Source organism: Ursus maritimus, unplaced genomic scaffold, assembly GCF_017311325.1.
Source record: "Ursus maritimus isolate PB19 unplaced genomic scaffold, ASM1731132v1 scaffold_22, whole genome shotgun sequence".
NCBI lineage: Eukaryota > Metazoa > Chordata > Mammalia > Carnivora > Ursidae > Ursus > Ursus maritimus.
Window position 1 is genome coordinate 17094293 of NW_024424675.1, and position 11719 is coordinate 17106011.

An 11719-nucleotide genomic window follows, 5' to 3' on the forward strand; every position below is an offset into this window, starting at 1 on the left:
AAGAAGCCACCTGTGGATGCTAATCCGCAAGTGAACTAGAGGGAAAGGCATGGCTGGGGGCAGGAACGGCAGGAGGTGCCACAGGAACGTCCCCCCCACCCCCACCCCGCCCTTCAGGAAACATCTAGGGTCTGTGCTTCTCACATTTGCCCCTTCGTTCCAGGGTTGCTGCGGACTGAAGGGGCTGTCCCGCTGTTCTCTCCCCAGCCACGCACCATGTGGTGGGTTCTGCTGCCGCTGCCCCTGCTGCTGCCCACCGCGCTGCGCCCCGGCTGGGCAAGGCCCCACCAGGAGAGGGGGCCTCTTTTCCGGCTGACTCGGCAGGACCCCTGGGAGAGCGGCACCGGCAATGCCACGGGCTCGCCCTGCGAGGGGCTGCCCGCCGCGGGAGCCTCGACCTTGAGCCTCGCGAACCGCAGCCTGGAGCGCCTGCCCGGCTGCCTGCCGCCCGCGCTGCGCAGCCTGGACTGCAGCCACAACCTGCTGCGCGCCCTGAGCGCCGCCGAGCTCGCGCCCCTGGCGCAGCTGCAGGTGCTGACGCTGCGCCACAACCGCATCGCCGCGCTGCGCTGGGGCCCCGGCGGGCCGGCCGCGCTGCACACGCTGGACCTCAGCCACAACCTGCTGGCCGCGCTGCCGCCGTGCGCCGGGCCCGCGCTGCCCGGCCTCCGCTCGCTCGCGCTCGCCGGGAACCCGCTGCGGGCGCTGCAGCCCCGGGCCTTCGCCTGCCTCCCCGCGCTGCGCCTCCTCAACCTCTCCGGCACGGCGCTGGGCCGCGACCCCGGCGCGGGCATCGCCGACGCGGCCTTCGCGGGAGCGGGCGGCGCGCTCGAGGTCCTGGACCTCAGCGGCACGTTCCTGGAGCGGGGTGAGTCCGGGCCTCGCGGGCAGTTCGGAGCCGGGCTGGACCGGCGCTCCCGGGGCGGGGCCGTGAACTTCCTCCGGGGCGGCGACCCGGGCGCCTAGCTTGCGCCTCGAAAATAACCCCACCTTCCATTTCCAGAGCCCAGGGGGCCCGGGTCCGAAGGGCCACATTGGGGTTAACTCCTGGAGGCGCAAGAGGTGGGGACTGTTATTACGCAGCTCTGCTTTACTTAGGAGGGAGCCAAGGCACCCACAGGTGAATGTCTGGCCCGCGGTCTCCCAGCTCATTAAGGGGTGGCTGCAAATCTGAACCCAGGCCCTCGGGGCCCAGAGCCCAACCTTAGCCACTCTGTTCTGCTACCCAGCAGAGCTGGCAAGTGCTTATAGAATGGGGAAGTGGGGGCATCGCTTTGGGGCTGATTAATGAATGAATTTCGCACCAAATACACCACCGATGAATTCATTGATTTTTCTACTTGGTTTGGCTCAAATTGTTTCTGTGAACGTTGAATCTTCAAACAAGACATGTACTTGACATGTTTTGACTGATTCACAAGGTTGGTTTTATTTTTTAAAAAACACTATATATGCCTATAATCACCTGTTCCACCGCAGACAGGAAAAAAAAAAAAAAAGCGAGAATGGAAAACAGTGAAAGTGGCACATTCTCCATTTGTCCGGAGAGCCACAAAATTAGGTTTCTGGGCCTCACCCAGCCTTGCTCCTCCTCTCCTCCATCCTTGCCTCTCTCAAAAATGTCTCCACTTCTGGTAGCCATCAGAGTGAAGTCTGGGGTATTGCCCTGTGGAGTTTAACAAGAAGGTGGGCAACAGTGGCCTTGGAGACAGTGTCCTGGGTTCAAATCCCCGCTCTATCCCTTCCCAGCTGTGTGGCCCTGGGCCTGTCCTTCTCCTCTCTGACTTTGGCTGCCCCAGGGCTGGAAGGAAAGGAAGGAAAGACCAGTGGGTCTCTGAGGGCTCTTCCAGCTGAAATGGTCTATGCTTCCGAGATTCCCAAAGCTGCTGAGTGCCCACGCTCAGCAATGACCTTTATGCTCACCTTGTCCCTCTCATTCTTTCCGTGATGCTGTGCTGGCCTCTCGGGTTTGTGCCTTGCTGGGTAGTGGGCAGTTTCCCCTCTGTCTTTCAGTGCAGTCGGGGTGGATCAGAGACCTGCCGAAGCTCACAGCACTCTACCTGAGGAAGATGCCCAGGCTGAGAATCCTGGAGGGGGACATTTTCAAGATGACCCCCAACCTGCAGCAGCTGGATTGTCAAGACTCCTCAGCACTTACCTCTGTCCACACACACATCTTCCAAGCCACTCCTCACCTACAGGTCCTTCTCCTCCAGAAGTAAGTGTTTTCTAAGACACATGTGAATCCCATAACTGATTTCTGCCCATTACACTAAGTTGAACACCTGTAACCATTTTGCAGCACTAACCAGACCTTAATTCCTCTCTTTCTGCTCCTTCGCATCCTCTCTGCACTTCTGTTCCTCCTCATCCTTTGGCTGATATCTTAGTTGGGACCAGAAAGTCCATTAGCCTAATAAGCATGCAACTCGGTTTGTCCAGAGTAATAGTAAAACTCCAAACTCTCATGCGTATAAAGTTTCCTTTAAGCCCAGGCTGAGAAACTTGCAGTAAGAAGAGGGGATGAGGCATCAGGTTCTTCTCCATTTCTGGGTCCATCTGCTTCCCTCCAACCCACCCCAGGGATTTATGCAGTTCAGCCCTTCCGAAGTTTGAATGGTCTAGGGAGGAAAGGTGAGAGGGTAGTTGGGACCCAGGGTCGGTCCTTTCAGGCCTGGTTGTCCAAAGTGTCATTGTATCCACTGTCCTCATCAAGAGCAGTTCCTGTCCTGACTTCCACAGGAAGGCCAGCATCCCTTTGAAGATGACCCCAGGCCACCTCCTTTCCTGGGGGCCCACATCTGGGCCCCGGGAAGCACCTTTGCCCCATCAACACTTTCAAAGTAGCCACTCCTCTCATTTCTCTGCTAGCTCCAGCCACAACCAGAGCGTTCACTCTGGGGTTTGTCATGGGAGAAAAGGAAACAGAACGTGCAGAGCACTTGGCTCAGTGCGTGGCACGTGGTGTGTGCTGTACCATCGGTGAAGACGATGTGATGGCTGTGAAGGCGATGGGGATGATGATGTTGGTAGTGATGGTGAACTGGCGACAGTGATGGCAATCGTGATGATGGTGGTGGTGGTGGTGATGTTGGTGAGAGGGATAGCATTCTCTCCGGCTCAGACTCCTCTTCTGAGCTTCAGACTTGTATGTAAGGTATCAGGTGCGGAGCCACACTGCCCCTGCTCAAATCCTGACCCCATCCCCGGTCACACACCCTGTCTCTGTGGACCCCAGGTTGGGAACACTTGCGATCCAGTCACCACATTCAGCCAAGAGGTCAAAGTCATAATCTGATTGAGTCCCCTGCCAAATGAAAACCTTGTAGTGCCTTCTGGGGCCTGAAGGAGAAGGTTTAATCCCTTCTGGCTCATCCTAGCCACCCGCCCCCGGGCCCGTACCACCTGTGCTCCAGCTGGTGGGGGGAAGGAACCAGCCACTTGCTTTCTTGGTGCTCTCAAGCGTCTCCATCTGCCCTGCTGGACGCTCTCTCCCCCTTCTCAGCCAGGCCGACTCTTGCTCTCCTTAGCTCACCCACAGTCTCCCCTGGGAGGCTGTGCTAAATACCGACTCATGTTCAGCTGCCCTGGCACGGCCAGCCCCCACTGGTGAGGGGATGGGCACCTTTCTGGCTGCTGCCAACCAGGGTGCCCAAAGCCCTCCATGGCCCCCTCCGATATGCAGGAGGGAAGGGCAGTGGCTCAGCGAAGAAGTGAAAAGAGGTTATTTCGGACAGCAAGTGAAACTTCTTTCACACTAGGGCTCTGTAAGTTCAGACGCAGAGACACGCAACACACCAGGATGTGAGCCAGGCCCTCCCGTACCTCCATGGAGGTGGTGATTCGACTTGATTTTATCACACGCAAGGTGCACTGGTGGCAGAAAGGGCCACAGGATAAGGAAGGGACTCATGTTCCTTATATGTAAAATGAGCGAAATGTTATTCTGTCAATGAATTGTCATAATGATGTCAGTGAGATAATGAGGGTAAAGCCCTGGGCAATGTTACCTGCTCAAGAAGGTGATAGTCCTTTCCCTCTCCCCCTTCAGGCAAAAAGAAAAGTATTTCCTTGGCATGCTGGAGTGCCAAGTAAACTCTCGTTCTAAGATATCCACTCTAGCTCCGTGAAAGCTGCTGAAAGCAAGCATGCATAGATGTCTTTACTCCTATGTGTGCATTAAGTTTCTGTATAAATAGCACACACATATATCTGGTTTTCCAGAGGGGACAACTGTCCGGTCCCCACCACCCCAGAGTGTTAGAGCAGATCTGAGAAGTGGGTCCGTCCTCACCTGGCACATGAGCATCCCCCACAGAGCAGCTGGGAAGGCAGATGGTTCCCAGGCAGGTGGAGGAAAGCCAGCCTTCGGTCAGAAGAAACCTGAAGGTAAAGTGCAGCTCCTGTCGCTCAAGACCAAGTATAACTGAGTATGTGTGAGGAGGCCAGGGGACTCAAGGAGTTGAGAAAGTTGAGGCCAAATGCTCTGTAAGACTCCAGAGAAGAAAGAGCCGTGCATTGGGAGGGGACCCGCCATTGCTGGGTGTGCTAGACCCTTAACAAAATGGCCCCAGTCATTCCTCCCTTCCTTGTAGACACACCCCTTTGCAATGTGACTTTGCAGCTCCTCTCATCAAGAAGTGGAGTCTGTTCTCCACCTCTTGAACCTGGACTTGGCCATGTGACTTGCTTAGGTGGGACATTAGCAAAAGCAACGCAAGCAGAGGCTTGAAAGCAGTTGAGGATTGGAGTTCTCCCTTCCTGGCTGGTGGGGACCCTACCCCTCCACCACCACGTGCACTGGCCTGGGCTAGCCTCCTGAATGATGAGGAGTACGTGGAGGGAGGCCCAGCAAACCTAGTTGAGGCTCCCCATATGGGAGGCCATCCTAGATCTTCCAGCCCCACCCGGTCTGGCCCGGACCACAAGAACCACAGAATCATGAGAAAGAACAAATATTTGTTGTCATAAGCTACTAAGTTTTGGGGAAATTTCTACTCAGCAAGAGCTTAACTGATACACTTCAGCGAGGCATCTTCCAAAGGACTGGTGTTGAATGCCATCAACGACAGTTCAACTGCAATAGTACATACTCGAGAGTGTTCTCATGAATGAACAACTTCTGCCATTCCTTGTGACTGGTCTATAATAACAACATCTTACTTTTGTGTGGAGATGTACACTTAATAAACAGTTTCATTATCCCAGACTCTTTTTGATATAACAAATGGACAGGGGAGTATTGGCTCCATTTGATATGAGGGGCGATAGTGACTGAGTTGGGCTGGTATCTCCACTTTACAGATGACAAAAAAATGAAGTCTTAGGTCATTTAAGAGTTTTGTGCAAAGTAGTATCATCTAACTGCTAATAGAATGGTCTTGCAGGGACACCCCCATGGCTCTCTGGGAATAGTTCTGACTTGGTTTTTAAAGCCTGACTTCATTTTTTGCATTTCAGCTGCAACTTGAGTTCCTTCCCTCCGTGGAGCCTGCCTTCTTCCCAGGTCTTGTCCATCAACCTCTTCGGCAACCCCCTCCTGTGCAGCTGTGACTTGTCCTGGCTCCTCAGGGATGCAGAGAGGATCGTCCTAAGCAGGTAACACATTTACAAAGCAGATGACCAAGAGGTGGGCTGAAGTTCTCACAGCTTTATGGCTTGCTCATCTTGGGCAGGTTGGCAGTGTTGGGCAAAGGGGCCATCCCCCATGTCGTCACACTCAGGGTCCCCCAGTAATCCAGGCTCTCGGTTCCAGCCAGCCAGAGTGGCAGAGAGCATGGAGGAACAGACACCACGGTTTTAATGGGCCAAGCCAGGAGGTGTGGCTCCTCACTACCACTCACATCTCATTGGCCAGATGTCAGCAAGCAGGCCATACCTACTACCAGGGAGGCTGGGAAATGGGGTCTAGTTTTGTGCCCAGTAGGAAAAAAAAAAATGGGCTAAGTGAACACCTGGATTGTCTCCGCCAAGACAGTCTTATCTTTGTTCCATTTTGCGGACGAGCAGGTTGGGGCCCAAAGAGAGGAGGTGCTTGCTGAGGTTCATGCAGCTGTTGGGTGGCGGAGGCAGGATCCATCTTCCTCCAAAATGGTGGAGGTGGCTCTTAACTGCTGGGCCCCACTAGTGAGTCCCCAAGATGCAACCCGGTCTTCTGCATCATTCATTCCAAGGCCAGTGGGCTTACAGAGCTGTTGTGGGACAGGGGAAAAAGAAGTCCTTCAAAGACTTCCTGTTGGCCGTTGGCTAGAAGAGCTGTTTTTACAGTGGAGAGCCATGCCCAGGCTGGCCACCAGGAGAGAATAGGGGCTGGCTGGGGGTACCTCTGTGGTGAGTACCCTCAAACCAGCTCCACTAGCACTTCTAGCTCACTTTAGGAGACACCTCCCCCCATCCTGTGCGTTTTTTTTCACGTCCCACCCAAACCCAGCTGTGAAGTGGGGATCAGTCTGCCCCCCATCCCCTTTATGTTACCTCCAAAGATAAGGACCCAGGCCCTTTGCAGTGAAGGGTCTCACTATAGTATTAATGAAGAGGTTGAGAGTGCAGCCTCTTCACACTTACTGCTGTTGATTTGGGCTGTATTACTTAACCTCTCTGTGCCGGTACTGCCTCATCTGTAAAATGGGGATAATTCTGGCTACCTCATTAGGTTACACAGATTAAATTAGTTGATACAGTAAAGTGCAAACAGTAGTCACTAGCATATGGCAAGGACTCAGAAAATATTAGCTAGTGTGAGTATTATTACTAGTACTCAGCCAGGAAGCAGATCCGTGACAACAAAATGGCAGACTATACTGGGAGAATCGGAACCACCATTCACAATGCCTGCCCTGGGTTTAGGTTCTGCCACTTGCTATCCTGGGCCGTTCGTTCCTCTTGCTGAGCTTCTGTTTCTCTCTCTGCCCAATGGGAACCACGAGGGAAGCCTCCTCCACAGGTTGCCCTGAGGGTCAGGGAAGTGAGGGACCGAGAGTGTGTAGCAGGTGGTACCTGGCAGACACGTTGACAGGGTTTGATGACAGGGATTGTCTGCACCGAGGACTCAAACACCTTCTAATTGGTTGGCTTCCCCTCTAGGGCAGCAGACACGGTGTGCGAACCAGCTCCAGGATCCCAAGACACCTTCTCGGCCCCTCTTTCGCTGACCCAGCTGCCCACTGTGTGCCATTTGGACCAAAACACCACCCTCCTCGATTCCAGCTCGCCCGACTCTGTTCCCTTCACCCAGACACCATCTACACAGGATCTCAGCACCCCACCGAGCACGGCCGCCTCCACTCCACCTGTGGAAGCTGGACAGAGTGTCACCAAGCCCCCCTCCCTCCCCGCGGATTCCGCCACACAGACTTCAGGGTCACACAGGGGCATCAAGGTGGGGACCGCCCCGTCCAAGGCCGTCTCCACGGCGGATTCCAGCAGCTCCGGCGCTCTGCGCGGGGCTGCAAGCACAGCGGGGACGGAGCACCAAGAACAACACGCTGCCGGGCTGGTGCGAGCGCCTCACGTCTCGGCCGCCTCCACCGCCTCGGCCCGCAAACACCCTGAGCTCTCCCCTACCCCCCGGAGCCCAGTGCGGGCGCCCCGGCCCGACTGCACGACACAGGCCACCCCGCAGGAGCCCCACCCGAGTCCTTCCGAGGGCGCGATTCCAATCTTGCTGTTGGACGACTCCAGTGAGGAGGAGGGGGGGCAGAAGGAGGAGGTGGGAGCGCCTCCCCAGGACGTCCCCTGTGATTACCAGCCCTGCAAGCACCTCCAGACCCCGTGCGCGGAGCTGCAGAGGCGCTCGCGGTGCCGGTGCCCCGGCCTCAGCGGGGAAGACACCCTCCCGGACCCCCCCAGGCTGCAGGAGGTGACCGAGACCACCGACACGTCGGCCCTCGTCCGCTGGTGCGCCCCCAACTCGGTGGTGCGCGGCTACGAGATCCGCTACTCTCCCGAGGGCCGGCCGGGGAACCAGTCGGTGACGGTGGTGGCGGACATCTATGCCACCGCCCGGCAGCACCCCCTGTACGGGCTCTGGCCCGGCACCACGTACCGTGTGTGCGTCCTGGCCGCCAACCGCGCGGGCCTGAGCCAGCCGCCGGCCTCAGGCCGGACGCGGGCGTGCGCCGCCTTCACCACCAAGCCCAGCTTCGTGCTCATCTTCGCGGGGCTGTGCGCCGCCTGCGGCCTGCTGCTCGTCAGCACCCTGCTGCTCGCCGCGTGTCTGTGCAGGCGGGGCCGGACGCCGCGCCCGCAGCGCTACGACACGCACCTGGTGGCCTACAAAAACCCCGCCTTCGACTACCCGCTGAAGCTCCAGACCCTCAGTTAGCTCAGCGCCCCCTCCCGCACTCGAACTGGCGCCTGTGCAGAAAAGAAGATACAGAGGGTCGAAGGTGACCCCGTCAGCTCAGAATGCCTCTAATTCCTGTGAAGCCAGCATTGTTCGGGCACAAAGGGAACTTGCCACGCAGTTCCTCGGTCCGAGGAACCACTGCCTTCCCTGCCTTCTACTTCTCCGTTCCCGGAAACGTTATAGTTCACACCAGACCACTTGCGTTGCGGCGGGGTATCCTTGTGTGTGACTTGGGTTTTTCAGCAGTCAGTGCCCCTTGGTGTCCAGTCGAATAGGTTGGGTGTGAAAGTAGGAAGAGATAAAACAGTTCACACAAGTCAGTCTCTTTTGCCTTATTGGAAGTGACATCCTCAGGTCAATTCAGGGAGGTTCCCTAGTGGTTAAGCTCTGGCTAAGGCACGTGGTATTCAAGCAATCAGTTCCAGCAGATTCTTAATCTGAGAACTGGGGATAAGGGAGAGCTACTGGTTGTTTCCTGAGGCTCTCCGGGTTGATTGCTTTTATTGGCAAAAAATGTGCCTTCTAGCTTGGTAGTTAAAACTGCAGTCTTCTGGGAACATCTGTGAAACACAAGGATAAGCTGTCCTTTTTAAAGTCATTGTTTACTGCACTTCTCCATAGTCTAGGTGGTCAAAGAAACTATGAACTCCTTTTCCTAAGAAAGCATAATAAGGTCACTTTCAGGATTTGGTCTTTTTAAAAAAGAGATGAACAAAAGAGAACCTCAAGGCTCTAGCTAGAGGCCAGAGCACTTTGCTCTCCATTGCATCAAACAGTGCCCTCATGATTTGTATCTGAGTGTGGACTATGCCTGCAGACACCCCTTTTCACTTGTATGCCAACTTTAAACAAGTGATTTTATAAAATTACAATGTGGGTCATATTTCTAGATTTACATTTTCTACATTAGTATTTATTTCACTTTTCTGTGACTACTGTAACAATTACTACAAACTGGGTGGCTGAAAACAACGGAAATCTATTCTTACAGTTCAGGCCAGAAAACCACAACCAAGGTATCAGCAGGAGTGGTTTCTTCTGAAGACTCTTGAGAATTGTTTCATGCCTGCCCTGGTGGCTGGCAGTCCTGGGTGCTCCTTGGCTTGCAGATAAATCCAATCGATGCCTCCATTGTCTTATGGCATTCTCTGTGTCCAAATTTCCCTTTTAAAAAAATATTTCTCCCCCATCTTTACAGAGATATAATTGGCATATAACTTTGTGTAAGTTTACAGTGTACAATGTAATAATCTGATACACATATATATTGGGAAACGATTATGAAAAGGTTACCTTCACCTCACATAGTTACCTTTTTGTGTGTGCTAAGATCTTTTAAGACCTACTTTCTAAGCAACTTTCAAGTATACATTAACTATAATCATTGTGCTGCCCTCTGGGGATCGTTAGATCTCCAGAACGTACTCATAACTGGAAGTTTGTACCGTTTGACCACATTCACCCATTGTCCCTCCTCACCCCCCCGCCGCCAAGAACCACCAAACTACTGCTGTTCCTACGAGTTGGGTTTTTTTGTTTGTTTTCAGATTCTACATAGAAATGGAATCATACAGACTTTGTCCTTCTCTGCCTTATCTCACTTGGTATAATGCCTTCAAGTTCCATCCATATTGTTGCAAATGGCAGGATTTCCATTCTTATGGTTGAATAATAAATATTACTGTCTCTATATATTTATACCACATTTTATCCACCCATCCATTGACATTTAGGTTGTTTCTAGGTCTTGGCTATTGTAAATAATGCTGCAGTGAACATAGGGGTGCAGATCTCTTCTTCAAGATGATTTCATTTCCTTCCAGTATATACCCAGAAGTCAAACTTCCCTCTTATAAGGACACTAGGCATTAATTAAGGCCCGCACAAATCCAGTAGGACTTCATCCTAACATGATTACATCTGCAAAGATCCCATTTCTAAATAAGGTCACCTTCACAGGTACCAGGGCCTAGAACTTGAACATTATCTTTTGGGGAGACACAATTCAACCCCAAACAGCATTTATTTGTTAAAAAAAAAAAATCAAGGGGCGCCTGGGTGGCTCAGTTAAGTGTTTGCCTTCAGCTCAGGTCATGATCTCAAGGTCATGGCAACCAGCCCCCGGGTTGGGCTCCCTGCTCAACGGGAAGTCTGCTTCTCCACCTCCTTGTGCCCCCCACCCCAGGCTCATACTAATAAAATCTTAAAAAAAAAAAAAAAAGAAAAGAAAAGAAAAATCAAGTTTGGGTGCCTGGGTGGCTCAGTCAGTTAAGTGTCTGCCTCGGCCCAGGTCAGGATCCCAGGGTCCTAGGCTCAAGCCCCGTGTCGGGCTCCCTGCTCAGTGGGGAGTCTGCTTCTACCCCTCCCCCCGCTTGTGCTCTCTCTCTCTCAAATAAATATTTTTTAAAAAAACAACAAAACCCCCAAAGGTCAAGTTTGATTCCCACGTATCTTGTTTCCACAATGTGCTGTAGCACAAAAACCATGCAAGTTTGACCTGAATAGGTGTTTGAAGTTTTGAAAAGGCTTCCCAAAATTCTAAGGTGGATCCCAAGTTTCATCACATATGTAACCAAGAGAAATGGACTAAGCCATCTTTTAAGATATCTACCAGCTCGTGATTAAAAATTGGAAAGCAAAAACCAAAAATGGGACTAGCATAGACTTCAGACATGTAATCATCTCAACGCCTTTTTCAGCTCACTGTCACGACTGAATTCGTTACATGGAGGCACCAAAATGAACTTGTCATGCTTAGCTCCATATGAATATACACTCTAACATGCCTAATACAATTCCAGTGTTTTGTAAACTAGAAGAATGCATGCTGTGTAACAGTCCAATATCCAAAACCCTCAAGAAACTTGTACCATTTTTCTATAGGTTGAGGTTTATTAACCAGAGCCAGATTAAGACCTTCATACTAAAGAGACTATGGGCCCAAGCCATAAGTAACTCCACATAGCATCAACACTGAACAAGGAAATAAACATAAAGAAATGCAAAATCCTAATTTTTCCCATACTTAATCTTGAGTTCTCTCACTTTATTTATTTTTTTAAAGATTTTATTTAACAGAGAGAGAGGGAACATAAGCAGGGGGAGTGGGAGAGGAAGAAGCAGGCTCCCGGCAGAGGAGCCTGATGTGGGACTCGATCCCAGGACTCTGGGATCACGCCCTGAGCCGAAGGCAGACGCTTAACGACTGAGCCACCCAGGCGCCCCGAGTTCTCTCACTTTAAAACATTTTTGTGCTCCCACTTCACTAGTGCCAAGGCGTGTTCAATGCGCCTCTTGGATGGGAATTCCACCTCCATCCTCACCGCCTCCCAAGCCATGAACCTACACAGGGGGTTCCAGAAAGGGAGAATG

At 52.7% G+C, this 11719-nt stretch overlaps 1 protein-coding gene across 1 annotated transcript; it reads left to right on the forward strand.

Moving 5' to 3' along the window:
* Nucleotides 1-216: 216 nt before the first annotated feature.
* LRRN4 (leucine rich repeat neuronal 4) lies at nucleotides 217-10032 on the forward strand. The gene is made up of 4 exons (XM_040638657.1): nucleotides 217-868; nucleotides 2014-2218; nucleotides 5461-5598; nucleotides 7084-10032. Exons 1-4 carry the CDS (start codon nucleotides 217-219, stop codon nucleotides 8321-8323), a joined length of 2235 nt encoding a protein of 744 aa, XP_040494591.1. The 3' UTR covers nucleotides 8324-10032.
* Nucleotides 10033-11719: the final 1687 nt, after the last annotated feature.

Excerpts from the sequence above, each read along its gene's own strand:
- LRRN4 (XM_040638657.1), top strand. The coding sequence starts at position 217 with ATGTGGTGGGTTCTGCTGCCGCTGCCCCTGCTGCTGCCCACCGCGCTG. Across the intron at positions 2,219-5,460 it reads CAGGTCCTTCTCCTCCAGAA|CTGCAACTTGAGTTCCTTCC; the intron begins GTAAGTGTTTTC and ends TTTGCATTTCAG. Across the intron at positions 5,599-7,083 it reads GAGAGGATCGTCCTAAGCAG|GGCAGCAGACACGGTGTGCG; the intron begins GTAACACATTTA and ends CTTCCCCTCTAG.